Source organism: Polypterus senegalus, chromosome 11, assembly GCF_016835505.1.
Source record: "Polypterus senegalus isolate Bchr_013 chromosome 11, ASM1683550v1, whole genome shotgun sequence".
Lineage (NCBI taxonomy): Eukaryota > Metazoa > Chordata > Cladistia > Polypteriformes > Polypteridae > Polypterus > Polypterus senegalus.
In genome coordinates this window covers 123669169-123682712 of record NC_053164.1, presented here as the reverse complement: position 1 = coordinate 123682712, position 13544 = coordinate 123669169, and the positions used below count along the sequence as shown (strand labels likewise).

The window sequence follows — 13544 nt, the reverse complement described above, 5'->3', positions numbered from 1 at the left end:
GTTCTTCAAAATCAACCTTTTATCTTGATACAATGCTAGTCTAAATCAAATGCTATGCTCATGGTTCCAGTGTCATAATGATTATAGTGCACATCATTCCTTGTTAGGGTCAGTGTTGTGGCATATTGCATGGCTAAGCTAGGTTTACCTGAAAATAAATTTCAAACAAGTGAGAAACACTCAGTCAGTTGTCGTGATATGTCATGTCTGCGGTCCACAATAAGCATATTCAGATATAGTGCTTCTGTCCTGGGCCAGCAGAGAAGAATATCCATCTAAGTGTAAAGTACCAATTCAAAACCATTTTCATGACACAAATTACATTCTATTACTAGCATGCACATAATAAATAGATAGCCATAAATCATAAGTCACACTGTCAAAATAAGTTACTAACAGCAGGCATTGTATTTTACAGAATAGCGCTTTTTTCACTACTTAAAATAGAGCCCAGCATAATATGAACTTAGTAACAAGCACGTTTGAAACGTTCAAAATGTTTATTTATCTCTAAGTTAGACAGTTGTCAGAAAAAAAGTATGCAAAAACAAAAAGTCTCTTTTATTGCACGGATGGCTTTTTAAATAGGTGTAACCTTCCAAGTTGATTCACAAACTCTGGCACAAAAGATTTTTTGAGCTCAGCGAGTACTTGGTAGAACATTAGAGTGTGGCTTTGCACCTCTAAGTTATACTTGCATATTCGGTAGATTTTATCACAAATACACAGAATCTTAACGTTATGAATATTGTCCTTGTGCCGTGCAGTGGTGCTGTCCCAATATGCAACATGTTGAACTGTTTGTCATTTTTAGGTCTGCAGATCTGTTTGTACTACTATTTTATTGATTTTATTTTTAATTTCTGTATCATATTCTTATTAATGGGGAATTAAACCATATTTGATGATTTAGCAATATCAATTAGAATCTACTCAAATACTTTCTCGCCTGCAAAACCTCCCTATTTTCATGTAACTTGATAATGTGATTTCCTTTGTAGACAGGCTTCTTACATGGCGATTCAGGATACTCATTCAAAGACTGTTTATTCATACAGAGAACTTAGCAAATTTCCAAATATTTCTGATTTTTCCAATAGATCTAAAACTCTTTTTTTTGTTCATATTTGTGGATTTTGACAATGAAATCTGCAACAAGGGGAAAAATTGCACAATTTGGTGACCCTTCCTAATAACTGAATGTTGTTCTTTTATATTTGTTAATACCTGTCTACCATTGCTTATAAGGATATATTTTTCTTTAAATAATAATGAAATAATACATTTTATTTACATAGCACCTTTCCCATGCTTAAAGCGCTTCACAACTATTCAAAGGAATACAAAATAAATAAAAGCAAAGATGACACAGAACACATTAACACAGGACATAAACTAATATAAAACATTAAACAACAAATAATAGATTAATACATGAAAGTCAAAGTTCTGAATTAGAATAAGAAACAATATAACAGAAAAAAGGGCAAATATGAACAAATAACACAATTTGTGCATGCTTAAATGTATGAATATAAATGTAGTTGATTCAATGATCAACCTCGACAAAGAACAATAGATAGAATAAGAGAAGATTTCATTATACATTTTCAAGCCAGATGCTGAAGGGCCCTGGCCATACAATGGCAGTTCAGATGTAACAATCCAGCCAGACGACCACCCTGACTTGAGCTGCGTGCTGCCGTAAAGTAAACACCCAGATGGAGTCATCTCATTCAGGGGGTAAACTCCTCACATTTTTTTTTTTTTTCTGTTTTTGTGTGACATTTCAAGATTGCAATCCGCAATGCATCAGATAGTTCTGGTCTTTTACCACTAATGAGCCATATGTTAAACCTGAATACTTGATGAACAAATTCTTGCACACAAAGCTATTGCCGGAGTTCATCAATACAGAGCAGATTTGGTGCATTATTTCTGTGATCATAAACCACAAACGGGATGGCGTAATTAAAAGTGCGCTCCAAAGCACTGCCTGGTGATGTCACAATCTTGTGTGAAAATTTTTGACATACTGTGGCATTTGAAATATATTAAGATTATTCCAGTTTGACCATTTGCTATCGATGGAGCTTTTTAACACAGAAAGGTCCATCACGATAGTATTTTAGCATAGTTGAAATTCAGTCCTTACTCAGGAAAGAGTAAATGTAACAAAAAGACACAGCACCGATGTGGAGGGTCTCTTTATGCTATTTCAAGATTGCTGATCTTGAATATGACAATAGTTTTTGATACTGCAGGAAAAGAAAGGCTGAACACAGATGAGTGCTGACAGTGACCCAGAGAGTCTCCAGGGGAAATACACACTGATGCTCTTTCAGGTTTTGAACCAGCAAATCATGTTTCATGATACTATAAGATACATGGAAATGAAATTACTACATATGGGCAGGCTTGAGTGTAAATCACTCCCAAGCGATTGTCCCAGTACTCTTAATCTGCATGGGAAAGCTGATGTCAGTGAGGTTTGCACAGCACTACACTTGAGTGTCCAAAAAAATAAATAAACAACAGGACTAGTTAATAACTGAAAGAATCCATGTGAGAGCAGGCGTTAGCCCAGCAGCAGCCCGAACAGATGAAGCTTCAATCCAGTAGGTCCAGAAGATATGATTTTAACTGAATCACAATCCAAAGAAAAATCAAAAATCTACTGAAAGAACCTGAGAAATAGTGATAATATGTAAAGAAGTTTGACGCAGAAAGAAGCAGCAGCAGGCATGCATCCACAAACCCTCCCTGCAACAGAAATCAGACTTTCTTTTGCTGAGGGCTTGATGAAAGAAAGGTGAGGCACTCGGGCCAAGTACTGTGACTTAGCAAAACCAATATTTCCCAAAAACAAATTTTCACCGTAGTGATAGTTTGTTCAAAATATAATAAACATTCCTTTGACTCCACAAGATAAGTTTGTAATCATTTTTTTAAAATTATTTCTTTGTACAGAATCCTTTGTATATTATTTGTATTTCTTATATCACTTCATATTGTCCAAAAGTTCATACATCAAATAGCATGATCACTTTCGAGGTGGGTGCCAACAAAAGTTCATATAAAAAGTTAGAAGAAGGGCAACAACTAAAGTCAACATAAGGAGAAGAGCACTAAACATCAAGAAAAGTCACTTAGAACATATCATTTAGCACTGAATGCTATTCATGTTACTTACAGTACAGTCTCAAATACTCGCAGCTGCATTTCGTCAAACAAAATCCTTTGTAGAAGTTGTTTTGCACGTTATTGATGATTCATATTCTACACTGTAGGATGAAGATTTTGTGCTGTCAGTGTCAAAAACCAGAAATGAATTTAAGGCTTTGAGAACTTCCTTTAAAATCCGTAAACGTGGACAATCAAGAGATTCAAAATACTGATTATTAAATACATTGACATATGATGACACAAATCGGACACGTCTGATGTTACCATGAAAAAATAAAAATTGCATTGTAATGGGATGAAAAATAATTATAATGATTATAAATCAATCCGATACAAAAAATAGCACAAGGATTAGATTAACTGACCCCAAAACATAAGGAAATACAAGAAAAAATTACATTAAAATAACAGAAAAATAAATAATTTGGAAAGTCAGCATTGCAACACGTATTGCAAACAGAGTGATTAGCATTGCTTTATTCGTCCGTTTTCCATAATTTGAGCAATTTAAAAAAAGATGCTGACATTTTTCACAAAGAGGGAGTTTTTCTGAAAATAATTATCAGCATACAGTCAAGATAAAGAAGAAGAAAACAATTCAGCCTGAAAAGATTTATAAAGTAATGGCATACAAACATTTGTAATTTCTGAGATGATTTCCAAAAGATACAAGTTTAGTGATATGTTACGGAGAATTCCAGTTTTCTTGTGACGAACAATGAAGGCATACAATTCTTTTTGGCTCTGACAGCCTGACATAAAAATTTACGTTGTCGCCTTGAGTTTCAGAATCAACAGTTAGGTTTTTACAAAGAATCCAAAGGCTTAAAGCTCAAAAGACAACCGTGTGATTCAATGAATGAAAGTCATTCAGTTTTTTTTTGGCTGCAGAAGTACAATTTCTGTGTCTTGATTGTCTTATCATACACTGAGGATCTGCGTACAGTAAAGGATCACAACCAAATTACCTTCTAAAATACAAAGCCAGGATTGTTCTTTGTATTGTTAAATGTCAAGAATGAGTTGATCTCAGACTAAAATGCTCCATCTCTTTCTTTCTCTTTCCTGAGCCTGGCAGACATACCAGTCTTAGGCAATGTATTGTGGCTTGATGACATATCCACTGAATTGATTTCACAGACAGAAACCAAGACATCACTTAAAAGCCAACACTAATCAGGTAAAACAAGGATGGATCTCTTTTATTTGACTTCCCTTTCACGATTCATGGGTGGGAGGCATGAGGGGGTCAGTGACACTCAGTAATAAGGGGTCACTGTGTTGCTTATTCACAGCTCTGAAGAGGTGCACCTGGGGGAAGGAGCTGGAGGCATGCGGTTCAAGTTCCCAGGCGATTCGGCTAGTGTGCCGGCCCATTCCTAACAGGCTCTGCTCCGTAGGCTCCCCAAGGTGCTGTGATTCCACCGTCGAGATGCCCACTCTCACTCCCCGGCTGCCAAAGCAGTGGCCTCTCCGGCAGACGATCCCTTGCATGAGCAAACACAAGAGGTGTTTCTTGAAATTCTCGTTGAGTGCGGCGTACACCACCGGATTGCAGACAGAGTTGCTGAAACCAATGACTTGCACTGCTGCATAGAGAAGGAACTCTTGCTCTTCATTCATGTGCAAGTGTCCTGAATGCAAAAACAGAGAATTACTCCTCAGGCATAAAATAAAATATGTTTTGCTATGTACAGTATCTACATTGCAAAAATGAAATCTAGGCAAGTGGAAAAGTATTTATATCGTGACATTAAATCTTTCCTTATGGGAATAATTTTTTACTTGTATTTATTTAGCTTACTTTAAGAAATCTTGTCAAGTAAATTTAGTTTACCCCTTCGGCAGATTGGCAAAACAACTCAGATGTAAAGTTTTTTTGTCTAGATTTTGCATGTGCATTTTGCTGCAGTGTATAAGGAATGTGACGCTGCCAGACATTCTTGCTCTGTATCTACTCAATCACTTAGACTGGCAAGACAATTTTTTGCATGCTAATTATTGATAAATTGATTGAAACTTTGGAGTTTCAGATTTAGAGCTTCACTTGTTGTTAAAACATATAAGCATAATTTAGTATTATTTGGCATAACAGCTTCAATCCAAACCTTAAGTCAAAGTTGTTAATGGATGTCGTACAATACAGGAAACTCTGCTCGGGTCATGTTGGCTACTTTATTAATATAAGAGTTTGTTTGTGAAGATGGTATAGATGACTGTTTATTCTGTAGTTCTCCTTCTCAAGTCTTTATCATTTCCTTACTCATTGACAACTAGTTATGCTTTCTTTATTTGTATCCTAAATGTTTTATATAAATTATATCCACCCCTTCTAAATTGTAACATTAAGTAAAAATGATCAACCTGATGCGTTTAATTTACTAAAAAAGTCCAATGCTGAGGATGCGAGTCCCTGGGAGGTAAAGGAACTAACACCAGTGCTGAATGATACCATGAAAACCAGGCCATCTACAGTAAAACCAACGCACTAAAGGCTAACCAAGGTACACCAAGAAAAGATTTATCTTTTCCACACGGCACCAACTCAGCGCTGAGTATGGCAAAGCAATGTAACATTTAGAGACATCTCTGAAGGATTTTATATAGCTGAAGATGCACTTGGGATATCTCAAAACGGCTTCCTGTCCATTTTCAGGTATCTGAAATGCATTTCAATATTCATGAAATGAACTTCCTTCTTATTTCTAGATATACTAAATGCTGCAAGTCTTTTTGAAGGAACAGGAGATGTTACAGGAAGTGATTTTCAGGTTTCTCAAAATGAATTTTAGAGATCTTAAAATGCATACAAGGTTAATATGAGTTATCTCAAAATGTACTGAAGAGATCTTAAAATGTAAAGGATATCTCTTATTCTGAAATCCTGAAATGAGTTGCAGATAACTTCATTTTAAGTTATTTGTTTTGCTGTTATGTTCATAAGAATTACTTCTGAATTCTTTGAAATAGCTTCAGTGTTTTGTTGTCTGTCACCTTCTCACTCACTGGTATGAGAAAACCTCCACATTTAATATACACAATGACTTGTCTTGATTTCTTGTCGAGGTTTTTGGGGTCCCCTCCTTTTTTTTGTCCATCTGGTACCAAGAAGCCCTCATTTTGTAGGTCATTTCTGACTATGTGTTGTGCAGAAAATTACACCCTTAAAATAAAGAGTAAAGCAAAAGTGTCTTGAAAAAAATTATTGCACACTTTCTGTAAATCCAATAAACTTCATTTCACTTCTCAAATATCACTGTGTGTGTCTCCTATATGATATATTTAACTGACATTTTTTATCGTAACAACCAACGATTTATACAAGAAAATAATGACTATTAACAAGGTTGCCCAAACTTTTGCATCCCACTGTATGTGCAAGTGGCCATGGGTAAATGTATCTGTCAAATAATGACAACATTACTCAATAACATCACTTAGAGATGCTAAGCACACTTTTGTGTTTAAAGAATCAGCAAGTGGCCTTGGCCACTGAAGCTTCATTGATTGCTAAAGAATGCCAAAAACAGTCTTACAATCACTCAGTTATCTAACATTCGGTGAGATTATAGTATATGTCTAAGGTGAAGACATACAGAGAAGATATTGGACTTTTGTTTGGAGAATTTCGTAACCTTGTTACTTTTCCATCTTCTGCTTGGAACCTATAATGTATCTATGAAAATGCATATTATATAATACTGTCAAATAATATACTTTAACAAGTAACATACCAAAGTCTGAGAGCACCGACACCAAGTGGAAAGGTAGCCAGCAGATCACAAATAGCAGCACCACCACAACCATCATTTTCACTGCACGTTTCCTCTTCCTATATCAGTGGGAGGAATGAGAGGACTGTATTACTTGATGCAGTTACTTGCCCATATTCTTGTCTCTAAGCTACTCAATGCAGACCCTACTGACCTGGAACAGGAAGTCATTATTCTAATCAACACTCATGCATAAACATTGCAAAGTGGTGCTGATAAATGTGGCAAAATAAATTCAAAATAATTAACATATTTCAAAACATTCCTAGATTAATAAATAATGATCAAAGTATAATTCTAAGCCTGAAAATATGTTCTTGACATCGAGGAGTAAGCAGTATTAATGAAAACCTCACACATCTCCATCTCTTTAGACTGCTATTCTAGATATAACTCTTGAGAGAGATACTCTAACCTGAATTGTGGGTGCTGGACAGTGCCTTGTCCTCCATAAAAGCTTTGGTTCATGATAAATCCCTTAAGGTGACAGAAAGTCAGTGTGGAAGGTGGGGCTTCAGGATCTCCAAAGTTTACATCCCAGACATCTTCTGCATGTAGTACTGACAGTATCACTTATGGGTTATAGAAGTTGTGAATTTGGGAAATCAATGTACTGTACACCTTAGAATGTAAGGTCAGTTATAAAGTGCTGTAGGCCAGAAGGGTGGCAAATCGTGGCAGCTGGAGCGCTTCAATTTGATAGGCATTATTCAATAATATAGCATCCATACTTTGGTTTTGCCTATTTGCTCCAAGGACAAAAATATACATAAACAATAGGTGGTGCTATAACTTAGCTGTTGGTTTCTTAGTGTTGAGTAACTCCGTTCTTGCTCTCCTCCTAAACTGACTGCAGCAAAACAGACAGTGGTAAATGCTAAATATTTTATTTTAAATCAAAAACTGGCACCAAAATACCTCTTTACCTATGAAAGATTATTTGTGCCAAAATTAAATACAATCACGTTAACTATACTGAAACACAATACATATGCTAGTGAGCTGTTTAGTTTTGGCACTGTTTTATCATGTCATAGTTAAAAACATATCAACCAAATGATCAATTGCTTTTCACAATGACACACAATTTTTGTGGCAGTTTAAAATGCAATGCAAAAGTGCATTGCATTTTAATTCATTTTCACAGATCGCATGCCATAACTAAAAGAAAAGCAGACGGATTGCATTTCGCTTAGCGGTAACTCCCCATGTACTGCATTTTGATTTAATTGTAAGTATTACTATGCTTCTGTGCTCAGGTAGATTTTTGTTATCACCCCAGCCATGCCAGGAGATGAAACAATACAATTTAAAATATCTCAGTACAAAGCACCCAAAGCCATTTGTATAAATCCTTCTCCCAGCTTTTCAACCATCATGGATTCCAGACTGTTACTGTATCTCATCTTCTATCTCTCTCTCTCTCTCTCTCTCTATATATATATATATATATATACTGTATATATGTGTATATATATACAGTGGAACCTCGGTTCACGACCTTAATTCGTTCCAGAACTTTGGTCGTAAACCGAGTCGTAAACCGAGTTGGTCGTGAACCGAAGCAGTTTCCCCCATAGGATTGTATGTAAATACAATTAATCCATTCCAGACAGTACAAACTGTATGTAAATATGTAAATATATGTAAAGATTAAGCACAAATAAAGTTAATTACACCATAGAATGCACAGTGTAATAGTAAACTAATGTAAAAACATTGAATAACACTGACACAAAACACCCAGGCTCCCTGCTCAGCTATAGGAGCTGGCTCGCTCGCGCTCCCTCCCTCCGCGCACACACACACACACACACACACACACACACACACACCCTCTATCCTCCCCCCCATCCCTTCCCTGTCAGCTGCCCCCTCTCTCTCTGCGCTTGCTCGTTCATGCTCTCTAATCTCTCTGTAGCACGTGCTCGCGCAGTATTTTTTTTTAAAATGAGTTTTAAGCACAGCAGAAAAAAACGAACATTAAAACAAATCCGAAGTGCAGTGCATGCAAAAACCAAATCGCAAGCAACCAAAAAAAAAAGATTGCAGGAGATCACGCTATTAAACTTACAGCCTGATCGCTGTAAACACTGTTTTTAAAATGAGTTTTAAGCACAGCGGAAAAAAGAAACATTTGAAAAAAGATAAATGTAACATTGCAACAAATCGCGTTATGAACTGAAAAATTAACTTTTGAAAAATCCGTAATACAAAAACCACCAAGAAAACTAACCTTGCATGAGTCGAGTTCTGGCATGAAGTGTTTTCCTTCAGGTGTTTTCTCTCTTGTGATTTCTTGGGTTTCTGGTGCTTTTAGCTGGTAGGAGTGAAAGCCTCATGCAGCCATTCCAAAACAAACCTCTTGTGACCCAATCCTTCGTGTTTGCGCCCCACATTACTGGCAGTCTGGCTTTGTTTACATTGTGCTGCTTGAAAGCACGAGGGTTCTCAGATTGGTAAATGAGTAAACTGGTAAACAGTTTTTCCACCTCTTGTAATTTCTTTCTTTACTTCGATTTCAATTCTCTTCAAAACTTTCTTCACTTGCTTAGAAGTCAATGGAAGGAGAACAATGAACACAGCTCTTGCAGCCACGCGGCTTGCTAGCTTGCTTTCTCTCTCGCTTTCTCTCTCTCTTTCTCTCTCTCAGCACGTACAGCCTGCAGATAGGCAGGCAAACACGTGCAGCAATCTCCTCCTCCTCCTCCTCCCCCTCCCCAGCAGGCACGTGCTCGCTCGCTCTTGCTCTCTCTCTCTCTCTCTCAGCTCAGCACAGCTCAGGCAGGCAGGCAAGGGAAACTGGCTTTTTCATACCGAGTGCGTGGTTGTAAACCGAGGCAAAAGTTTGGCGAGCTTTTTGGTCGTGAACCGAGTTGTACGTGAACCGGGACGTTCGTGAACCAATGTTCCACTATATATATATATATATATATATATACATCAGTCTGTCTATCTATATATCTGTCCGCTTTTCGCAAGAAAACTACTTAACGGATTTAGATCAAGTTTTTTTCTACAATTTCCTTGAACATTCGGTTGATTTTGCGACTTCTCTCATCACGCTAAGAATCATAGTTTGCTTGCAGGAGCAATTTATTCACGCTAATCCGAGGCAGAGGCTGCGGGCTGAGAGGAGGGGGAAGCGTAACGTCATGAGTGGGAAGCCGGCTAGGGGCTCCTCACTGACATGCCAGCCTCCGTTTGTGGAGTGTAACTTGCCTCCGCTTAGCTAGTGCCACCTGTCTGTTTATTGGTTTTTAAAGTTTGTCCTGATTCACTACTACATGGACGGAACCGCGGGGGACAGCTAGTAATTAATAAAGTGAACTGGGCTCTTATGCCGGCTGTATCGCTACCATGGTGTTGTCTGAAAGAATAAATTCTAATACATTGTTTTAGAGGTATTTCCTAAAAACATCTTAGAATGATAGTCTCCTGTTTAATTTCACTTGCATTTCATTTAATAGCTATATTGTAAAATACACCCAGAATGATATACCATCCCATTTGAGGACAAGTGTGCAACAGCATTTTAGTTTCACCGTTCAACACATGAAGGATGCACATGAAGAAGACAAAACATGTACATTTTAGTCTCCAGTCCAGAATGACACTTGATCCAGAGATGCTGTCAGATGGACACCTCACCTGTTGTTTTAATCTTATTTTTTAGCCTGGACACATTTTGTTTTGACTAGAAGTCCCAAGGCATGTAAGACCCAAAAAGTTGCACAAGCACTACCAATAATTCCCACTAGACTATGAACACCTGGTTAGATATACAGGCAAACACAGAAACCTCATAAAAACAAAAAGGTTTTATCCTTCACAAAAAAATCTCATCCACACAGTGGAGCTCTGTACAGCACAATGGCAACATTGAGTTGCCTAAAAACACAAGCCAATCCAAGGTGAACACGGTCCTAATACAGAAATACTGAAATCAAAAAACAGAACACAGAGGTCCAAAGTCCAGAGAAATCAAAAAGCACATAGAAAAACACAAGTACCTTCCGCATTGATAGGATGGAGGGCAGTGATTAGCAAGTGGACCCACCAAATATTTAGACATTGTAAAGACGCTAGGGGTATAATAGTGCCCAAAGCACCACAGCCACAATATCAGAGGCGATAAACACAATCGAGATATCTCTCATCTTCTCCTCCACAACTCCCAGCAAGCTTTGACCACCTCAACCCGACTCTGGCTTACTTGCTGGGTCTTTAGCAGTCCATTATATAGTTCTTGACCCGGAAGTGCTGGCAAATTACGTGGAAGGAAGAACAGAAGCAGACAGTGAATTCAAGTTTTTCGTCAGCCCAGAAGTACTTCTGGATTTCTATCCTCGTGACTCAACAGTACTTCCGGGCTATACAGAAAGCATGACTGCCCTGGTCCTTCCATAGCACCCACTGGCAGCACCCATGGCACCCAACAGGACTGAGATAGCGAACTCCAAGTGCCAGGATGCCCTGTGGGAATCCGGAAGACCACTATACTCCAGGGGAGCTGCCATCTAGCGTCTTGAGGGAGGCAGTGTCCAAAAGTAGCTGCCTTCCCCCATCCTTTCATTCTCGGGGCGTCCCAGCTGGGTTGAGCTGCTCACAACGTGTTTCTGTTTATTTAATATCTTTAAATGTTTCAGTAAATGTTTTTTTCTATTATTTTGACCTTTTTCTGTGTAGTTTGCTTCTTTCGTTGTATTCTAATAATGACAATTAAAATAAGCAGAACAGACACCTGGGAAAAAAAACATCGACTGGTGAAAGGCTGCAACTACTTTAGCATCAGACCTACTAATTTGTAAATAATGCTTTAAATAACCAGAAAACCTGGAAAAGAACAATGAAAATCAGGATGATGTTAAGTAAAAAAATTAATTTCCCATATAACTGTTTAGTATGTTTTAGGAAAAATTTACCAAACTTAGTTTCATAATTTTTACATTGACTCCAAAACACAGAAACTGGATAATAACAGATCACTTCATTAGGCTTTCTGTCCAATTAAAAACTAAAGTTGGTTGGAACTAAAACCTGCAGCCACAGCGGGTCCCCAGGACTGAGACTGAGAACAACTGCTCTGATCACGATATTTCTGTGTTAATTGTTAAATAAATTTATAAAATATCATTGTACTAGAGAAAGCATCTCTAGATTGTGTTCAGTATATAAGAGTACTAGATAAAAGAAATATCTGTTTTCTACTGCTTTATACCCAATGATGTTATGATAAGCTTGAGGTCTGCATGTCTCTGTTCTGAATAAACAACTTCAGAAAATGAGCATACTATATTTCCGCATCAATTCATATTATGAAATCTCAGGTTAATAACAGGGAAAGGTACATATTTGTACACAATAAAAGCATAGTCTAATAAGGACGATAAAGGAGATCATTTGCTGATGAGGTAGGACTTTCATTAGTCATGCGCTGCATGACTCAAACTGGTGCTCAAACTGTAATGTACAGCTGGCCTTTTTTTAAAACTACCATCCATTTATTTTTAATTTCTTATTTACTATATTGACTGATCAATTAAAAGAACTCTTTGCTTCTATCTATAGCCTTAAAGTAATTGTGCTAAAGGAAAACACATGCTAGCATTTCTTACCTGGTAATTTTGTTAATTTCAGATCCTGGGAGTGCTTGGAACATGACATCATGGATGCGATGTTTGCACCATAACTCATGGATGATCTTTCCATAGAGGATTCCCATTGTCCCCATAGGAACTAGGAACATAAGTACTAGGAGAACGGTGGTGTAGACCTGCCTGTGCCAGGGAAGAGGCCATACTTCCAGGCAGCAGGTATAGTGGACATCAAACAGAAAGTCATACTTGATCTGGATGGGAAAAATAAATGTGGATTAGTGGCATTGTTGTTATAGATAAGTCTTCTCAGAAAGGTTTTTTTGGGTACTGTAGGCTGTATGGCCTAGAGGCTCTGGTGTTGTGTGATACTGTGAAACTTGCCTGGGTCAAGTTTTCAAACTTTGTATCACCGTGCTTCAGTTGGGAAAAATATTTCTGCTAAGCCAGTTTCAGTAAAACAATGCAAATAATGCTGTGAGCCGACCAGTGGCATTTTTGGGAATTGGAGGACTAATACTGAACACAGGAAAGAAATGTTATAACATTCTAAGAGAAAATCTCAAGTTACAGTGCATCCGGTAAAGTATTCACAGCGCATCACTTTTTCCACATTTTCTTATGTTACAGCCTTATTCCAAAATGGATTAAATTCATTTTTTTCCTCAGAATTCTACACAAAACACCCCATAATGACAATGTGAAAAAAGTCTACTTGAGGTTTTTTCAAATTTATTAAAAATAAAATAACTGAGAAATCTCATGTACATAAGTATTCACAGCCTTTGCTCAATACTTTGTCAATGCACCTTTGGCAGCAATTACAGCCTCAAATCTTTTTGAATATGATGCCACAAGCTTAGCACACCTATCCTTGGCCAGTTTCACCCATTCCTCTTTGCAGCACCTCTCAAGCTCCATCAGGTTGGATGGGAAGCGTCGGTGCACAGCCATTTTAAGATCACTCCAGAGATGTTCAATCAGATTC

At 37.5% G+C, this 13544-nt stretch overlaps 1 protein-coding gene across 1 annotated transcript in view; it reads right to left on the bottom strand.

The window, feature by feature from the left end:
* Positions 1–3636: 3636 nt before the first annotated feature.
* The window catches only part of LOC120539491 (pyroglutamylated RF-amide peptide receptor), a 66802-nt gene continuing 56894 nt past the window's right edge, over positions 3637–13544 (bottom strand). Inside the window, exons 4-6 of the mRNA XM_039769596.1 lie at positions 12578–12810; positions 6921–7018; positions 3637–4820 (exon numbers count right to left, since the gene is read on the bottom strand). Of these exons, the coding sequence (XP_039625530.1) occupies positions 4405–4820; positions 6921–7018; positions 12578–12810 (747 nt within the window). The 3' untranslated portion in view covers positions 3637–4404. The remainder of the gene's footprint in view (positions 4821–6920; positions 7019–12577; positions 12811–13544) is intronic.